This window comes from Aulonocara sp. 'chitande type north' Nkhata Bay, linkage group LG5 (genome assembly GCF_057382095.1).
Source record: "Aulonocara sp. 'chitande type north' Nkhata Bay isolate Kocher_YH1m ecotype deep benthic linkage group LG5, A_spYH_male_GT1.1, whole genome shotgun sequence".
NCBI lineage: Eukaryota > Metazoa > Chordata > Actinopteri > Cichliformes > Cichlidae > Aulonocara > Aulonocara sp. 'chitande type north' Nkhata Bay.
Window position 1 is genome coordinate 27,317,006 of NC_141348.1, and position 20,622 is coordinate 27,337,627.

Genomic DNA, 20,622 nt, shown 5'->3' on the forward strand with positions numbered 1-20,622 from the left:
CCCAATACAGGAGAGACAAAGCAGGATGTGCAACCTGACTACAGGACAGCATGAAATAGTCTACAATCAGGAGTATAACCGAAATCACATGTAACAACAAAAACTTCTTCCTACTAAAGCACATGAATGAACTGAATGTATACGTGTTAGACGTATGTGAAAGCGAAGCGCTTTTATGACGTGACCTTTGGTTTTAACTTGTTCGGCTTTGATTACACTGATGATTCATTTTACTCGATAACTTTTAATAGAACTTCTGGATGTGATCCAATTTTAAATGACCCGCCTTAATGTGCACAAAGTGCACAGGACAGAAACAACGTCTCCTAAACAAAGTAAATCTGAACAGCTTCAGCAGCATAACATCTAACAAATGCTTACAGTGCTTATTGCCATGAATGAAGGTGTCACAAGATGCTGTTCCAGTTTGTTTTACTACTGATGTTGAGGAAAAAAATAAACAACAACAAACGTCTGATACTAAGATTATTTTTATACATAAACACAAGTTCTTAAACTGATATATAGAAAAACACCTGCTTTATTTAAAAGGCTAGTGGTCTTAAGAAAAACAAGGAAGGGTGAAAGCCAGTCCAAACAATAAGGCCAGCTAAATTGCATAGAACTTGAATAGTGCACTGATGCATCAAAAGGCTGTGCTCCTTTCCTCTGTCAGCTTTGGCAAACCCTGCAGAGTTCCCTCAGAAACCAACAGAAAACCCAACACAATTTGTCTCCACTTCTTTTTGTCTCCCCAGCAGAAGACACTTAAATTCCCCAAAACCCCAGTTTAATTTGGATTGCAAGTAGCCCAGCTGGGCTCAAATAATAATATAAAATGTTCAAATTAAGAAGACCCAACATTTTGGAATCTAAAATAAATATTCAAAAATGTAAAAGGTGGATATATTTTTGGTGAATAATGTATTCGTTCTCGACTAAACAAGGAGCACAATATGTACTGTTGTCAATTCCTTTAGAAATAAAGGATCGTAATAGGGTAGAAAAAAACTTCTCGGCCCATTTAAAATATTTCTTCTTCTTATCCCAAAAATGATTTAAAGCTCTGGACGAGGATCCAGCGAGGCAGCAGTGAGGAAGAGAGCACAGCATGGTTTCTTTACGCACTCATTATCTCTTTGCCAAGCAAAGACGTTCCCCCCACCACCACCACTTTCTAAACAACAGAAATAGTATAAAAGCACCAGTTCTGGGTCTGCACCAGTGAGGACGACCGAGAGAACTTTAATTACTAGGTCAAACGGGCCCAGATTTAGATTGGTCCGCCTTTCTAGCCGGGCCTTTAAATCCTGTGATAACCAGGGGCGGGGAGACAAGTGGAGATGGGACAAAGCCCAGCAATGCAGTCATCAACTAACGGCGACTTCAGCTTCTGCGTCCTTGTCCGAAATCTCATCCTGGATCTCGTCTGTGTTCCCTGAGTCGCTGCTGGCCACAGAGCTGACAGAGGGAGAGTTCCTTCCGCCTTTAATCATCCGTCGACAGGTCTCCATCTGAACGTCAAGGCCTCTCTTCATGCTGCACATCTCCATGTACTCATGCAGATGTCTGTTCATGTCACTCTTTGCTGTGGCCAGTTCCATCTGAAAGCATAAAAAACAAGATTCAACACAGAGAAGAAAGAAGTAGAGTAAGGACGAGGCCAAACTAAATGTTTATAGGTGGGTAGAAACCTCTTGAATCATCACCTTGGATTAGCATGTTAAGATGCTAAACCTTGCTAATGACTGTAAAAACAAAGCTGAACTCTCTGGAAATACAATTAAAAATGTCACATTTTCTACTGTTGATGGGGGCAATAAGAAACAGCTACTGCAGTTCGTTCTAAGGCAGGTCCAATTCCAAAGAAGAATGACTTGAAATAATAAAATTAATCAAATCAAAAACTTAGCAAAGTTTATATGTCTTCACCTCATTTGGTCTCAATCAGTCATAACATGCAAGAGCATAAGTTTATAATTGTCTGGTAGCTAAATAAATCAAAGCCAAAGGAATCTTTGCACTTTACTTATCAGGCATGACATTTATGCCTGATAAGGCATGAATCAGCCTTATTCCAAGAATGAATCAGAACTGGGCTGATTCATTCTCTGGGAACCCTGATTGTGCAGATGTGGTGTGTTGCAGTTTTTTATCACATTTTAGACATTTTTTATGTATTTGTAACCTTTCAGTGTCTCATTTAAAGGTAATTTAAGAGAAATTTAGCCACATTTGACTTATTTTGTATCTCTCTTGATTGTTGCCTGCTACCATTTGGTCTAACATACAAAATAAGGCTCCTTTGAGTCACGCTGTCTCTTTCTGGGATATAAATTTAGATCACCACCCAGTGTAAGGTTCATGCAACAGCTGCCCTAAATTAACAGTATTGCTTATTAATAAAATATATTTGAATGTTTCTGTAATGGTTAATCTATTAATGGTTACTGGTTAGGATGTACAAGTTCTTGAAATGAAATGCCATTTTAATGCTAAATTATTATAAATTTTTCTTAATCCTTGAATTTTCCAATTTATTCTTTTAGAAAAACAAGGATAAGAAAAAAAACCTCATTATTATTTTTTGATTAAGATGCCAAATTACAGTTTTTTCCTTTCATTCCTGAGGAGAAAAAATGTTTTAGTGGTTGAATGAGCATGTGTTGTGTGGTCGCTGGTAGGTCCGCCTACCTCGATCTGGCCGATGGTCTCCTGGTACTCCTGCTCTCTGGTCTTAAATAGTGACTCTGTTTCGTCAATGAGGCTGCCAAGGCTTCCATCCTGGGAGTCCTTAGAGAGCACAGACAGAAACCTCATTCATCATGCATGAGTAAATGTCTTATACAGCAGCCACAGCAATGATCTATACTGTGAATTGCATGACTTTAAAAACCCCATGCTGTCAAATCATCTAAATGCACACAGGACTCACTGGATCCGCAGCTTCGCTGGTGCCCTCACGGGGGCAGGTGCTCGTCGGCGCCGCGAGGGTGTATGGCATGTTGTAGTTCGCGAAGTCTTCCCACAGCAAGAGAGTCTCCTCGTTTTCCTCCCACGTCAGACTGTCGCAGTCGTCGTCGATTTCGAATGTCTCACGCCTGGCAACAAAGGAGTTATCTGAACAATGTCTGTGTAGGACAAGGTCAGAGAATGGAAAGGAAAAGAAAGAGAAAGATGGAGGAAACCATAAAAGCCAACATATTCAGCAAAGGTCATTGGAAACAAAAGAAGTGCTCTTAGGGTAGCCAAAAAAGGGAAGTAGAAGGAACACAGAAGTAGCAAAGGAAAGAGGCAGAAACTGTAATGTTTCTTAAATATTCTAAGTGTTGGTGGTAAATAAATGGCCATATATTTATATCTGTTGTGTTCTGCTGAAGGAGCACACTGACTGTTAGCTGCAAAACTGTGAACACCAGAGGGAGATGAAGGAACATGCCAGAAACTATACTGGCATGCTGAAGGTGCAGAGCTCATTTAATTTGATTCAAAACAAAATACCAGTTTTACTTTTGGTGCATGTATCCATGAAAAGTGTCGCTTACAGCTGGTTAAGCATGCGTTTCATTTCATCCGTGATGTTGAGAGACCCGGGGACCTCCTCCTCTGAAGTACTTGGCTCGGCATCCATCTCTGAATTCTCCTCATCGGACACGGCTTTGCGTTCTTTTCTCTTGCAGCAGGCCATGGCACCCTGAAAAACACAAAGACCGTTTGCATCTACAGAGAACCTAATATATCTCATTAAGCATAATAATGGCAATTTAGAGCACGCAGAAGTCTGTCAAATACTGAGCAAAAGGCCTCATTTTCAGTCATGAGCCTGCACTCATCAGAAGCCAGAAAGACGCAGTGCAAGACATGTATGCTTAAAGTTAATATACAGCTAATAAAATAACGTAGAAATTCATATTTTATAAAAAAAAAAACTACAGAACAGACTGTGTTTTTCTGCACATGTGCATGTATCTCTTGTTCGCATGCATTTTACAAACATGCATAAATGTTTTACGCTGACAGCAGGCTTCATAAACTCATCTACAGATCAATATTTATTGGCATATAAAAATTGTAAATTGACAAATTTCATTAAAGGTAGGATCGTATATAACATGTGGTACATGAGAAGTCACCAGCTTGGTTCACGGAGGATTTATTCTTGGGCTTCAGCCAGCAATGTCGGCGCAATGTGATAACCTTGTGTGCAGCGAAAAGTTGGCAGGTCAGCATTTCATCTTTTGTTTATGTGTGTCTGTGTGTGTGCGCGTGCATTCTGTACATAAGTCTTCTCCATGTCTATTTTTACGTGTTTGCATGAGAGCATATTTGCGAACATGCAGCTATGGACCGATGCCCATTTAGGGCGGGGGGTGTCATTCAGTGCATGATCAGCTGAGAAGGAAAGTAACAGTCACCACACAGCGAGCACCTGGCAGATTTCATCTCATCAGTGCCGAATTTCTCCTTCACAATACAATTTAGCTTCTTCCTGCATTTACTATCGGCTCATCTAAGAAACTGGGAGAGAGCAAATGAATCCGGGGCAGATGGACACTTGCCTTCTCAGGAAGCGACCTTGCGGGACTAACGTTGAACATTTTTGACATGTCCTCTGAGTTGCGTTGCTGAGCCACATCGCACAGTTTGGCCGTGATGTCAATCCGCCTGCAGATGTCCATGTCCACCCTCCTGGCTTTCTCCTGAATCTTGGAGTCCAGGTCAGACATTTGCTGTATGAGGACAGAGAGCGGCTCTTTAGATGACGTTCATACCGTCGTGATTATCAGCTGGTGTTAAATTGCGTCCCACATTTCCATGCCGACTCTACCCACACCAACATAACACTGTCATTTTTATCTGAATTATTCATCTCAACAAGCACTTGCAAAATAATGTTAGTGCATTCATCTATGTGCAGTTCAAAAACTATACTTTGGCCTATTTATTATCTAATAAAAAATATGCAAATTCTGGTCTGATAAGTATGCAGAGGCAGACATGGAGCATGGAAATATGGATATTTTTTTCTGAGCAATTATATCCAGAGGCACAAATACAGACTGTCTAACCATTGTAGGGTTTTAACTAATCTATGCCTCCTAAAACATCCTCTACTTCTGCATCACTTACCCTTCTCTTAATGCAAATAACAGGGAGTAATGTAAAGCACACAAAAAGAGACAAAGAATTGAAAATCCATGAAACAGAAGCAGGCTAAACAACAGTATTTTACAAAACAAAAACAGCATGTGCATATATTTATCCCCAAGCAATTGCGAGCTGTGACGTGCCCCCCTGCAGTTTATCACAAGTGAACTGTATATCAGTCTGAGCAGACTTGCCAGGGAACAATACAGTGCTGCACAGAACAGGAAGTGCTCTGGATCTACAGCTGCTGTCTGAGCTATTTCAGGAATATTGTCTTGGATGATTTATAGTATTTTATATATCACAGATATATATATAAATTTTATACCTGTATGCTACAGGAGGGGTCATGCAGGGAAGTAACTGTCAATGTTGTCAACTCTTGAACACTAACCTGATTTATTTAAGTTTGGGAGCCAACACAGTGAAAGGAAAACTGATAATGACTTCACCCTGGTGCTAAACGAACACTTACGTCACTCATGAGACTCTTGAAGACCACAAGTTCAGCCTTCAGTCTGTCCACTTTCTCATTAAGATCATCCTGAACCTCTCCTGCCTCCTGGGCGCTCTGAAAAGGATGTCACAGAGAAGAAAGCAAGACCAGGAGGTTTATATTTGCATGATCAAACATTTGCTTTCACTTGAGGCTATTTGCATTTTAGGATATTGACCACAGTGTATAAGGACAGGAAACTAGATAAACTGACTAACAATTTAAGAACCTTATTTACTCAGATAAAGGGACTGACACCATTCTCCTGCCTACAGCCAGCTTACTGGCTCAAAAAGAATCCATGAATTTACTGTACCTACAAGCACCACAAAGTTGTTATTTTATTCGGGCCTTTATGTGCTGTACTACTATTTCCCAGTCTCATCCTCACTGTATATTTTCAGGTAGAGCACAAGAAGCACACAGTGTGGGAGTAGGATAATTTTTATTTTTCATCTATCTCTCAGCAAACAAATAAATAACAGTATTTTCCAAAATGTCAACCCATCCATTTAAACTCTGCACTGGTAGTTATACCTGTTTTTGAACATTACGTTCACTACTCGTATAGTATTTTCTTAAAATCTCACAAACCCACAAAGATGACTATTTAGCAAGTAGAACTGAAAGGCTAACAGTTAAGCCTGCCTTGGTTTAATTCACCACCAGAGGAGTACCAGCTTTTGTTTCTGTGTAGCATACAGCCCTCTGGCTCTGGGCCCTGAATATAAATGGTGCTTTTGCACAGAATTTACTGCCTTTGCAGAAATCCCCACCTCTTATGCATACAGCGACATCAGCCTGTGTGCTCTAAAAGGTTAAAGCCCCTAGAGGGATACCACTCCACCTCTCTATCTGGGATTTTGCTGACCCAGAATCTAAGACATACACGGATGCTGTCCCAGATCGATTTGCGCAAAAGCCGAAAAAAGCAATGGATGCCAGCTGGTTGAGACACTAACAGTAGCTGGGACTGTGTGTGTTGCAGTGTCAATAGAGCCTCAAGGTGTGACACTTTAAATTGATTTTACCTCTACATGTATTCCTTTCAACTCCTCTGAGCAGAAACATAATGGTGGAGTGTTGGTGATATTTGACGTTCGTATCTATATCAAGGCCAGCAGGCTCTTCTTGATGGGTTTGTAATCAGGTTTTTCTAATCTGACAACCAATCAAGCATCCTCCTGGTTATAGCTGCTTCTAGTCCAGCTGTGCTCACACAGCATAACACTGTATGTTTATGGATGTGTTGTATAGCAGTTTTGCAAATGCAAATGCATGCATGCACATGCCATTTTCCAGATTATTTTATATATTCCCGTCTGCATGTACTAAATTGTCCTTACCAAGCCATCAAATAGCTGTGCATCAGTATGTTAGTAGAATATATGTTATTGTTTGTGTGTTCTTAGTGTTTCCCAACCTGCTGCAGGGATGTCACCGTTGACTCCAGCTGCTCTCGTTTGGACAGCTCCTCCTCCCATCTGCAACACAGAGCACAGAGGTGGGTCAGTTACCGTCGGCCTGTCCCCAGGGGCCCAGCAGACAGTGTAATGGTACTTTTGTGGAGTTAATACTCCCATCTCTGATTACAAAACGTCCTTGACAGACTGGGACCACACCCACAACCCACACACCATCCCACCACCCCATTTTTCGATCTTTTGTCTCCTTCTTCTTTAAACAGTGTCTTTACAACCACGCTGCTTCAATGAAGACAATAAGGAAGAACTGAGTCCCATCCTTCTACAAACACTGCTCGTGAATAGTCTTTGAAACATGACTGACATGCCACCATGCTTCAGTCCTGTCCCAAGTCAATCCCAAGTTTGTGAAGTCAGAAATGTGTTTTAATGTTTCTAATGTTTGGTCATTATACATTTGAAGACACTTATCAACACTTACTGAAATTCCAAAATGTATTAAAGATAAGCTGGGCTGAATTCACACCAAACAATCTAGGCCGATAAGTCACGCTTGTGCTTAGGAGAAAAAAATATGATGTTTAGCAGACATAAAAGAACATTTTGCTCAATAACAACCTCATGGTCAAATTATTTTCCACCTGTCTGCTATTAATGACTTTGCAGCATTCAGTGCCAATAAACCTACAAATGGTGACTCTACCATCACACCAACTGCCACTGCCATCTATAGAGTCACACCACCAGTGCTGCTAAAAATAAACCACCAGACCCCCCCTGTTAGCTGAAAGCTATGATTAGCAATGCAGGTCTTTCCTCCCTTCCTCTGTCTCTCTCGTCATATAACTCTTCCGCACCATGGCAGCTCTGTATAAACAAAATCAGGAGCCTGCTCAATTTGCAGTATGAAGCTATTGCACACAAAGCACAGGAGGCTCAGGCTACTGCGTCGGTCAGTTCAGCGTCCTACTAATACCCACTGTTCTTGTGCCCCAGGATGAGAGACAGCAGATATGCTGAGTCACAGATGCTTTCCAAAAGCCACTCAGAATGAACAAGACACTCATTCAGGAATATGAAGTAGCTGCACAGTATGAGACACTGTGGGCCACAGAGGAGGATAAAAACAGGAGGGGATTTCTGTGAGGTTGTGCGAGAGACCGAATAAGCCAGTGGGAAGAGCGGTGTAAGCAGCACATGCCTAACCATACATGTTTACTGTAAGAGAGAAAGCTGACATGGGATGAACACTGCTTCATTGTGGGTTAGATCATCTATAGCCTTCACAATGGAGAAGCACACCACAGCCAAAAGTCAGAACATGCGTCACTAGAGATTCACTTTTCCAACAAAATAGGCCTTGTTTCCATTCAGGATCCAGTGAACGTACACTGTCTAATTAGAGAGAAGTATTCCCTGGCAGGGCGTGCCAGCATGCTTCGTGATTGAAGCCTTGTTGTTCTAAAAAATGCTGGCAGTGGTGTTTACTGTGTCCACAACACTCTGCCCGTCTGCAGCAGAACTCTGGCTAAGGTCAGTGAGGTTCACAACTGCATCACATCCTCTGCAGACACAACAGCACCTGCATTACGCGCTGTCTTACTTGTGTTGTCACTTCCTGAATGCACACTAGAACCTTTTCATTCAGACTGTTGGTGAAATCATGGGAATATAGGATTCCCTTGATTTATAGGAGTAAATCAAGGAAATACATTTTTCAAAGCTATATATCACCTATCAAAGTTGCTTCCACATTATTTGGAGCCATTACAAATCACCGGTCCATAAAAGTACACCTCACCGACCTCAGACACCATCATTGTAAGCTTCTAGATAAAAATGGCTAACCCAAACAAAGCTGACATTCCAGCAAAGTTACTTCATCTGACCCGTCTGCCATAGCCGTGGCTCTGCTTTTCATGTTCCTTTGGCATGACTTAATCAAGATGAACACCGGGAGTCTCCTTACAAGGACAAAGACAGCAGGAGGATTAGAGTCTGTGTCAGCTCATGCACATCTGTTTACTGCCAGACACAGGCTCTGAATAAATTAAAAGGTATGCTGTTACAGATGTGTTTATTCTGCTGAGAACGTCAGCTTGAATTTTAGCAATATATCAAAGAGATTTCATTTCTGTCATATTCTGACATCTGAGATTTGCCAGTATTATTCTGATTTTAGGACCATTCTTTGGACATATATATATATATATATATATATATATATATATATATATATATATATATATATATATCCGGGTATGTAGGTAGGTAGGTAGGTAGGTAGGTAGATAGATAGATAGATAGATAGATAGATAGATAGATAGATAGATAGATAGATAGATAGATAGATAGATAGATAGATAGATAGATAGATAGATAGATAGATAGATAGATAGATAGATAGATAGTAGGGGTGCAACGATACACAAAATTCGGTACTTTGGTGTCACGGTTCGATATTTTTTCGATACAAAAAAAATGTTCATGCCTTTTTAATTTGTCATTTATTAAAATTGTAAATATATAGTTTAACTCAAAAGTACAGTTTTTAAATTTAATGTTGCTGAAACAAAAGTAATTAAAAAAATAAATATATCTCAGGGCTCTCAAAATTTCAAAATCCCTGGTAGCCCTTTGGGCAGGGACTCTTCAGTTTTTGGTAAGGCAAGGCAAGGCAAGGCAAGTTTATTTGTATAGCACAATTCAACAACAAGGTGATTCAAAGTGCTTTACAGAGACATTAGAAACAAGAACAAATAAAAAGCATGATTTAAAATTGATTAAAACAAGCCCAAAATAAATTTAAGTAGCCCGAATAAAAAAGAGAGCAATTTTTTGATTGATGTTTTGTTTCCTTTACAATATTATACATTAAAGTATAATATTGTAAAGGAAACAAAACATTAGTCAAAAAATTGTTGAAAAACAAATTACAACATTGTATAAAAATTACAATCATCAACTCAAATACTTGGTTCTAATTGAACAGAAATTTCTATGAACTTGTAAGAACTGTGTAGGACATGAATCAGTCTGTGTCAGATCCTGAATTTGAAATTTCCACTGAAGTCACGGGTGAGAGACAAGTGGAACCAAGATCTAGGCCATTTGCTTTTTGAAGTTTGCAAAGACGGCTAAATTTTGCCAGTGGTAGTTCACTCTTTGCAACATAGTACGCTGTTCTAAACAGATTTTTCAGGTTTATTTTTAGTATGTTATTTGCAATTGGTGTTTGTTCTGGGAAAGATATTGCAGACTGAGCAATAATGCATTTCTTGCATTTCTCATGGGTTCTAATGGGGGCCTTTCTTAAAATGACTGGTCCCAGTAACAAAGGCGCTTGTCGACTCAGAAATCGAGAGAAAACCAACAACACACCCGGCAGAACATTATGTTATTTACACGGGTGCACATAAGTGGTCCGCATGTGCGCATTCGCTGTCAAAATAAAAGACGCGCACCAGATAAGAAGTTGCAACGCGCGTTTGCGTCCATATAAAAAGCACTGTTTTTGTCCGCTAGAGTGGGATTTTCACGGCACATTCCGCACCACATCTCTGTGCGTTCATCATTTGTTTGAAGCCAGCTCACCCCCTGCAACCACTTTTCCGAGAATACGCGCTTCTTTTGTGGTTCGGACTCCTTCTGACATTTGTTTGGAGGTGGAGGAACACCAAAGTAATTGCTTAAAGGAGCTTCTTCGACATCTTTAAGAGTTCTAAACAAATGTCTGTCCTCCTCCAGAAAATCTTATGTATGCAAACACGCGTTGCAACTTCATATCTTGTGCGCGTTTTTTTTTTTTGACAGCGAATGCGCAGCTGCGGACCACTTATGTGCAGCCCCGGTTATATAGCTCGTCATATTGCAGCCACAGAAATTCTTTTGTCCATGAAACCATAAAGCTGCACTTTCTTTTTGATTTCAATATGTCACATATTGACAGTGGCTCATCGATGCCAATGACATAATTACCCAGCTACATTTCCGAAAGAATGCAAAAGCATTGACATATATTTTCCTTCCTACAATAGCCCGACGGGCAGGGCAGAGATAGATTTTGGTAGCCCGACTGGAAAAATCGCTAGCCCCGGGATGTCGGGCTAGCGATTTTGCAAGCCATGTATCTGATTGAGGAATCACTCATCTTTGGAAAAGAGAGTTTATTACAGAGAAATGGCTCTTTCCAAAATAAAAGCTATACTATACGCTTCTTCTGGGCTATATTCTCAGTAGCATATTTTAGCAGGTCAGGGCTGTTCGGAGTTCTGTTTGTACAGTTATGTTTTGTTTATGTTGCCATAGTGACGGGTGACGCCCTCTCGCTGCGACGGTGTGTCCTTCCGGGGTCAGAGGGCGCCCTGTGTGTTGTTGTTGTTGCTATGCGGTTGCCGCGCTGAGCAGTTAGCTAGCGGCAGTGTTCTTCTGCAGATGTCAATAAACGGCTGTGCTGCTTGGCTAGCTCACGGGAAGCAAGACCAAACGACACCTCCGTCTCCTCCTTGTCTGAGCTTGCCACATTGGTGTCAGAAGTGGGATGATGGTAGCACCCCATGTTCTGACCCGAGTGACTTTTCTCCCGCCGGTCGTGACCGGTGTTGTGCCAAAAAGTGATTGTCTGCCAAAAACTGATTTCCAGTGTTTCTGTGTATTTTTTATGTGTAATATCTTTACGTATGTTCGTAAATAGACTTCAGTGAACAGGGGATACAAAGGGGTTACATAAAGAATTAAAAAATTATCTGTTTTTTAAGTATCTTTACAACTTGTACTTACATTATAACCAATCCGGTCCTTTATCCCCACTTAAAATATTTTTACAGAACTATTGTAATATTTGCTGCCGTTTCTGCTGTCCTGTTGGGCAACTTACTCTTACAAAATACATTTTTAATGTTAATGAGATTTTTTTTACTGCATAAATAAAGGTTATATAAAAGTCGCTGCCAAAAACTGATTGCGGCTTGTATCTTGTTACACGAATGTTGTTTGTGGCTCAAGATGACTTTATGTCATCCATAAGGGATGCATTTGACATATGTTTAACATATTATAGCCCAACAAGTTACTTATAGCACTTTAAATATGAGCAATCGCTTTTTGGCAAATACCGGAAATCAGTTTTTGGCAGACAATCACTTTTTGGCACAACACCGGCCGGTGCGCCAAAAGAAGGCACTTGGACATTTGCAGGACTTTGTGTGGGGTAATGGGGTCGTTGGGGACGACTGACGCCTTAGGTGGGGGCTATGTAGCGGGTCAGGGCTGTTCGGGATTCTGTTTGTACAGTTATGTTTTGTTTATGTTGCCATAGTGACGGGTGACGCCCTCTCGCTGCGACGGTGTGTACTTCCGGGGTCAGAGGGCGCCCTGTGTGTTGTTGTTGTTGCTATGCGGTTGTCGCGCTGAGCAGTCAGCTAGCGGCAGTGTTCTTCTGCAGATGTCAATAAACGGCTGTGTTCCCTGGCTAGCTCACGGGAAGCAAGACCAAACGACACCTCCGTCTCCACCTTCTCTGAGCTCGCCACAATATTAAACATATCAGGTCCCCATAAGGAGAATCATGTGCTAACGGCTGTCTAAATGACTCGGATAAAGTTTGTAGCATGCTTGTTGTTTTTGTCTGCTTCCACTTGTCTTTGCACTAGGATGATGTTGGCGTAAATGTGCAGTCATATTCGTTGTGTTCCCACTAGTGCTGTCAGCGTTAATCTCGTTGAAATGACGTTAACGCCACAACACGGCAAATCTCCGTTAACGAGCTACCCCTGATCGCCCCGTGCGTGAGGCTAGACGGCCAACACGTTAACGAGCTAACTGCGCTAACACACTAGTTCCCACCCATGTAATTGAGCATTGCGTGGCACATCCAACATACTGTTTTACTTTAGTCCATGACTTGCTTACCTTCAGGGTCATACGTCACATGAAAACCAAAATAATTCCAAACGCCAGATCTGAATGAGGGTGGGGGAGGTTCAATTTGCCATTTTGCAAGGAGAGCTTAACTTCTGTCTCGCTAGCTTGCCCTGTGCTCTTCCTTCTGATGATGCTGTCTAGGGCTGCTCGATTATGGCAAAAATGATAATCACGATTATTTTCACTGAAATTGAGATCACGATTATTTGACGATATTTATTTAACCCTTTAAGACCTACTATAGAACCAAGTCCACCAGAGCTTATATTATTTTTTTTACATGCTGTAGTGCCATTTGTGGGAGCATTTCAAGTTGCTATACATCAATACAACTGTTATAGCCCATATTTTAATAATATGTATGCATTAAGTCCATAGTAATTACATAAATTGCAAAAAAGTGCAATAAACTACAAAAAAAATTGAAAATCGCTTTTGTTTTGTTTACATATATTTCTACTTGGAGAAATTTAAGAGGCTTATCCCTCAAAACTTTAAATACAATAAAGTTGCAAAAAATAGTTTCCCACCACAGGAAATTTATTTTGAGTGTCTTCATAGTTTTATTTTGGAGATACAGCAATTTTTATATACTGCAGGAAAAACAAAAAACAATCCTATGATGCAAATTTGCAAAGAAAACAGCAGGTGCATCATTTCACTGTGGGAAGTGTTACGAACAGCTGATAGGAACGGCAAAGCGTGTTTCTGGAATATTATGTTTTTGTTCCTGCAAGCGCTTTTTATGCAATTTTTGCAAAGCTATATGTGGAACGAGACCGAGGACAAGCTGATGGCATCAGATGTAAGTACAACTCCTCCGGTTTCATATGCAAAACAAATTATTGCGCTAGCTTACACGGTTCAGGTTCTACAGGGATTTAAAAATAGTTACGCAAAACGGAGCGTGCTGCCCTGACCGGCTTTAAAGGGTTAACAATGACTTTAAAAAAATAATATAAAATAGTGTGCAACACCACTGAAGTTTTTTTTTTTTTAAACTCTCTTTTCAACCAGTCACTCTCCAAATAACTTCTGCTTAGCTTTCCGAGCTTCCCTCGGGTCCTCTTAATCAGCGGTCTCCAACCTTTTTTGCGCCACGGACCGGTTTATGCCCGACAATATTTTCACCGACCGGCCTTTAAGGTGTCGCGGATAAATTAGGGAGGGGCTAATAATCGGCTCAGTCATTTTTAATGATCGTTGAAAGCCCAGATCGTAATCGTGATTAAAATTCGATTAATTGAGCAGCCCTAATGCTGTCTGTGTTGGCTCAGTGGATCTGCACTCGACAGTGCAGCCTAGGCGGAGTAGTCAAACGCAGATTCACTGAGCGCTCAACACAGACAGCATCGTCAGAAGGAAAGTTGATAAAATAAATTACAAATTTTGTATTGTTCGATACATATGCGTACCGAACCGAAAGCACTGTATCGAACGGTTCAATATCGATACGAGTATCGTTGCACCCCTAATAGATAGATAGATAGATAGATAGATAGATAGATAGATAGATAGATAGATAGATAGATAGATAGATAGATCTATATCTATCTATATCTATAATGTGAGAGTAGAAAATATTTTCTGCATGCAAGTTTCACTTCGCTTAGCCATTAAAAGCACTCTACACTGGTGCTTTGGCATCAGTGTCAAGAGTTTAATTATGTTAAGTAAGATTTCATTCAGTCCAAAGATGTGCAGTGGGGTGAATGCCCATATGGGTGAATGTGGGTGGGAATCTGAGTGTGAATGGTTGTTTGTCTCTATATGTTAGCCCTGTGACAGACTGGTGACCAGTCCTGGGTGTACCCTGCCTCTCGTCCTATGGTAGCTGGCATAGCCTCCAGCTCCCCCGCAACCCTGCAAAGGATCAGTAGAAGAGAATGAATGGATGGATGGAAGATTTCATTCTATCTAATCTAATAACATAGAGTAATATAAATCAGCACTACATGCTTTTTGCACTGGAGTAGAACATTTTTAAAAAGTTGCTTGATTCTTCGTGATTCATGTAAATCAGTGATTTAAGAGAATACTGCAGTGTGGTACTGAAAGAGGAACCTGAAGTGTATCACATCAAACAGACATTTCTCATATGTTTGTCTGTTGAACAACAGCTTGCCAAATAACCCTCCCTGCCTTGTGTGGTGTGTCTGGGAGTTACATTTGCACGCAAATTGCCTCAGTGTTTTCCCACTACAGCGCCCGAGGACACGGAGCATGCACCCATCCAAGTCTTGATCCGCACCTGATTCTTTGTAACAATAGTGCTCAAGGTGATAGTTTTATGCCACTCGTAGTGATTTACTGGTGAAACTGTCAGAGTGAAAATAATTGGAGGTGACTATCCAAAGATTATTATCTTAATGATTAAATGTTCATCAGAAAGGTCCTAAACACTTATGCAACAGGCGGTAACTATTGAAGAGAGCATGGAATATGCAGTAAACACCAAAGAGAGCATAGGGAAAACTTTGAGGTGTGGTTGCATATCATACCACAAAGCCTCCGTCGTTCATCGCAAATAAAGTTTTAGTTCAGCCAACACCCTGTTTCAAGTATGTGATATACTGGAAAGTGTTTGTGTGTGGAAGCTTTAAGAAACCAGGCAACAAATTACAGACTCAAGCACCAATTCTACATATTAGAGCAGATTAAAATCCTGCTATTCAGAATATTTTTCTGAAGTCAAAAGCGGCTTGCTCTTTTGTTTCATAATCTTTCTTCTATGTTAGGTCTATATATCACTTGAAAACTGGTATATATAAGAGGGAGACTTCGAAATTAGTAAAAATGTGTTTCTCAAAGATGCAACACATAGAAATGTGCCAGTGATTTACAAAAAGATATGTTGGTCTGACTGAATTCCTGTATGTTTAGCACAATATTATCTAAAACAATTAAGTAATTGAATTGTGAAAACTATAAATCACATTCCTTCTTTATTAATAAAGTTTAAATGTATAAGGGCACAAATCAGTGTCTGCTTTCTCAACTAACTCCGCAAAGGGGAACCTTAGGCGAAACTCTATTAAGAGATTTTAATGGCACAGTGACAATAAATTCTCACGCGAGCGGAGAGAGAAAAGCAGGAAGCCCTGCATGATAACAGAGTGAGGGATCAATACATGGGACTACGTGCAGGACAAACACTTAGCCATTTAGTTGAGCTGCTTGTATGAAATGAGGCCGCTGACAGCTTTGATAAATCATGTCTAAACGTCCTGAGTACTTGTGATTCCTCCGGTGGACAGCTAGAGGTGTCTATGCGATGTCTTCTAGATGACACAACCATTCGCCATTTTCATTAACATTGAATCAGCAGGCTAGTGTCTCTACATTACTCCCCCCCCCCCCCCCCCCCCCCCGAAAATTGCCCTGACAGGATCAGCTTCCTGGGAAGACATGACTATATCGCAGTTATGCAAAATAGAGAGAACAATTTGATCTTCGTTACTCTGTCACTGGGATCATCGACTAAGTTTGGTGATACTCTGTAATCTATAGCTTCCCCAGACTCCACTGAGAGACATATGTGGGGTGCAAATGAAGCAGTTGCATGAAATGGATCAGGGCCAGCACGTAAAGCAGCTCAGAGGCCCACTGACGACAAGACACCACTGCAAGGTTGAGGCGCGTTTCATTTCTGTGTTCCAATTAACCACCTTCCTCTCTGACCTCAGTACATGTCAATAACACACACACACGCTTATTTGTCTTCTACTGTCATGTAAGCTGTGCACAGAGAGGCCCGTTGCTCACTGACTGGTGATTTTTCTGTTTCTGTGTCTTAAATATAGCCCTCCTAACCCAGACAGGGCACAGAAACCAGCAGGAGCCACCAGTGTTGCTAAGTGACCACAGATGAACATGCTTATGTTTTACAGGAAACACAGCATGTTTCAGTTCTTTTGATTTCTCAGAATCTTTTTTTCATAAGAGGGGTTTTGTTGTTTTCACTTTTTTTGTCACTGATTTTTTTTAATTACATGTTGTGATGGATTATCTTCTCCTCCTCCTTGAATATGTTTATATTTTTTTATAGGTAAGATTTAAAAAAATGTAAAAGTTCTAGTTTTCCACTTGTTGTCCTTGCAGGGACTATTTAATTTATTAAAGTGAATCACAGTTACAGCCCTGACAGAGGACGAAGACTCTACATCCATGATGTTGTCTTAAGCAGTGCTCTGTGCTCAAAAACAATGCCTGCTAACCTGACGATGATGCTAACAATACTGACGCTAGCATGCTGAGCTGGTATAACATACAGTGTTTCCATGCTAAGATTTTTAATTAGTACTCAATGCAAGCTATAAGATGAGCCTGAGAGGACTGCCATTATGCTGTAGTTATTAAATTAGCTGAACATTTTTAAAACCCTGAGGACCACAAATCTATGTACCAAATGTAAACGCTGGTTTATTAAAAACTAACTGACAAATAAAATCCTACAACACATATTTAATAATAATCAGCTACAAAAGCACATGGATGAATGGATGAACGATTCAAATGATTTGGGTAGGTACCCCTCATGAATCCAAAAGACATCAGATGGTGTCTTGTGGTGTCTGATCATGTAGGGTCTGATGCAGGGACACTGGTAGCAGATATTTTTGGTCCCATGGGTTTTGGTGTGGGATTGCTGGATTGAAAGGTTACGTGTTTGGAGATCTGTCTTGGGGTATTTGTCATGTTCCTTGAGCAGGGGCGTGGGAGCAGTGGGTTTCTTCTGCTTGGTTTAGATGATTTAGATGATTCTTACGCTATTTTTGTGAGCACTACGAAGTTTTTGGACATATAGTACCTCTCACTGAGATAAGCACATTTCTCTGAGTTTATTCAACTTCAAATTATGTTAATCGTCTGGCAATGATAATTTTAACACTCCATTTTCTTTTAGTACAGTTGTTTATTTTAAGTTAAATATCTTCCGGTCTGTCTGGGAATACAAAAACAGACAAAAGACAATGATGAAGCCGAAATCCACCTAAAAAATAAATAGAAACAACCTTTATGCCAAATTGGTCTTAAATGTACTTTGGAGAGAGTGAGAGGTCTGAATGATCACACCAAATTAGGGCTGCAGCTAGGGCTGCTCGATTATGGCAAAAATGATAATCACGATTATTTTCACTGAAATTGAGATCTCGATTATTTGACGATATTTAACCCTTTAAGACCTACTATAGAACCAAGTCCGCCAGAGCTTATATTATTTTTTTACATGTTGTAGTGCCATTTATGGGAGCATTTCAAGTTGCTATACAACTGTTATAGCCCATATTTTAATAATATGTATGAATTAAGTCCATAGTAACTACATTAATTGCAAAAAAGTGCAATAAACTACAAAAAAAAATTGAAAATCGTTTTTGTTTGTTTTTTTACATATATTTCTACTTGGAGAAATTTAAGAGGTTTATCCCTCAAAACTTTAAATACAAAAAAGTTGCAAAAAATAGTTTACAACAACAGGAAACTTATTTTGAGTGTGTTCATAGTTTTATTTTGGAGATACACCAATTTTTATATACTGCAGGAAAAACAAAAAAACAATCCTATGATGCAAATTTTCAAAGAAAACAGCAGGTGCATCAAAATAAACTATTTCCAGCAGTGCAATTCGAGTTCTAAGCATCCCAGAAACTATTCAGAAAAGTCAAACATGACCAGTATAGGCCTTTAAGGCCTACAAGTAAAAAAAACTACATTTCCGCGAAAATGACGTCACTTCCGGTTTCGGCCAGGAAATGGCGGACATGTGATAGTTCGCGCTGACGCCTGTTTCACTGTGGGAAGTGTTACGAACAGCTGATCGGATCAGCGAAGCGTGTTTCTGGAATATTATGTTTTTGTTCCTGCAAGCGCTTTTTATGCAATTTTTGCAAAGCTTTATGTGGAAGGAAACCGTGACCGAGGACAAGCTGATGGTATGAGATGTAAGTACAACTCCTCTGGTTTCATATGCAAAACAAATTATTGCGCTAGCTTACATGGTCCAGGTTCTACAGGGATTTAAAAATAGTTACACAAAACGGAGCATGCTGCTCTGACGGCTTTAAAGGGTTAACAATGACTTTAAAAAATAATATAAAATAGTGTGCAACACCACTGAAGTTTTTTTTTTTTTTAAACTCTCTTTTCAACCAACGGCAGTCACTCTCCAAATAACTTCTGCTTAGCTTTCCGAGCTTCCCTCGGGTCCTCTTAATCAGCGGTCTCCAACCTTTTTTGCACCACGGACCGGTTTATGCCCGACAATATTTTCACGGACCGGCCTTTAAGGTGTCGCGGATAAACGAGGGAGGGGCTAATAATCGGCTCAGTCATTTTTAATGATCGTTGAAAGCCCAGATCGTAATCGTGATTAAAATTCGATTAATTGAGCAGCCCTAGCTGCAGCTACTGATTATTTTAGTAATCAAGTAATCCATCAATTATTCCATTGATTATTTGTGTAACAGGATAAGAAATACCTTTGTCTTGTTAATAAGCAATAATAAATATTCAAAAGAGAACAAAAACACCGTTCTTTCAAAATCTAAAAATCTAAAATAGACTAAGGCATAAATGTACCTTTACTCTGTCTTCTTGAAAAGCTTTCTGACATAAACAGGAGGCACGTATTTGTGCTGCTGAAAACAGATGACATGATGGTCTAGATGTTAATAATTAATATAAATAATAATTCAGTGTTCCACCTACTAACCCTCAGGTCCGTGGGCTCAGAGTTTAATGGCCCATGTACATTTTATTGGCTTGTATAAAAAAGCTTTTATTTCTATATTTTTGAAACATTTATGCAGTTGAATTAATGCAATATTTTATAGTATTTCACTTTCAATCTGAAAAATGTTACAAGAGCCTTGAAGTTAATATGGTCTAGTGCAGCGGTCCCCAACCCCCGGGCCTCGGACCGGTACTGGTCCGTGAGTCGTTTGGTACCGGGCCGCGAGAGTTGAGGCTCAGGTGTGAAATGTATGGTTTTCAGGGTTTTTATCGGTTTTCAGCGCTATTTTGTTATCATTTTTATCGTTAACTCGGTTTTCCTGGGTCTTTTCACGTGTTATGAATAAATGTTTTTTTTTTCGGTACCGGTACTAGTTTTATTTTGTTGTATTTATCCGCGACACCTTAAAGGCCGGGCATAAACCGGTCCGTGGCGCAAAAAAGGTTGGGAACCGCTGGTCTAGTACACCCGATGGCCCCCTTTAGATTCACCCCTGTTTGCTGCTGGTATCACCTCCATGGAAAATAGGACGGCCAGCGTCAGCCTTCAGCAGTCTGTATGATTTAACCAGTCTGCTATGACACTGGTTCATCTGCATATTTTCATACAACTTCTGGAGACTTACTGCAGATTTTATTCGCACGCTGCTCCTAAATACTTTTTTTATTGCAGGTCTGTTTTTAGTCGCAAATGTGGGTGAAACGCTCACGTTTACATTGTTCTTTACATCGCGTGCATCAAACGAAACATCGAATCAAAGAATTTGTATTGAGAACTTTTTATAATCAAATTATTCACCAAATTCGTATGTATTTATTATTATTAGTTTATTAGCTAAGATTATTCATGGCATTATCTAATACACACATGTGCTTGGATGGGGAAATCCAAACCAG

At 40.1% G+C, this 20,622-nt stretch overlaps 1 protein-coding gene across 2 annotated transcripts in view; it reads right to left on the bottom strand.

Annotated features, from left to right (window-relative positions):
• iffo2b (intermediate filament family orphan 2b) overlaps positions 1-20,622 on the bottom strand; it is a 34,085-nt gene that overhangs the window by 1,637 nt on the left and 11,826 nt on the right. Inside the window, exons 2-8 of one of the 2 annotated variants that reach the window (XM_086292649.1) lie at positions 7,068-7,128; positions 5,624-5,719; positions 4,560-4,730; positions 3,546-3,694; positions 2,936-3,101; positions 2,695-2,793; positions 1-1,604 (exon numbers count right to left, since the gene is read on the bottom strand). The exon at positions 1-1,604 is cut by the window's left edge and continues 1,637 nt beyond it. In XM_086292649.1, coding sequence (XP_086148775.1) covers positions 1,371-1,604; positions 2,695-2,793; positions 2,936-3,101; positions 3,546-3,694; positions 4,560-4,730; positions 5,624-5,719; positions 7,068-7,128 — 976 coding nt within the window. In that variant the 3' untranslated portion in view covers positions 1-1,370. Of the gene's footprint in view, positions 1,605-2,694; positions 2,794-2,935; positions 3,132-3,545; positions 3,695-4,559; positions 4,731-5,623; positions 5,720-7,067; positions 7,129-20,622 lie in introns of both variants that reach the window. The other variant, XM_086292648.1, reaches the window with a different exon arrangement.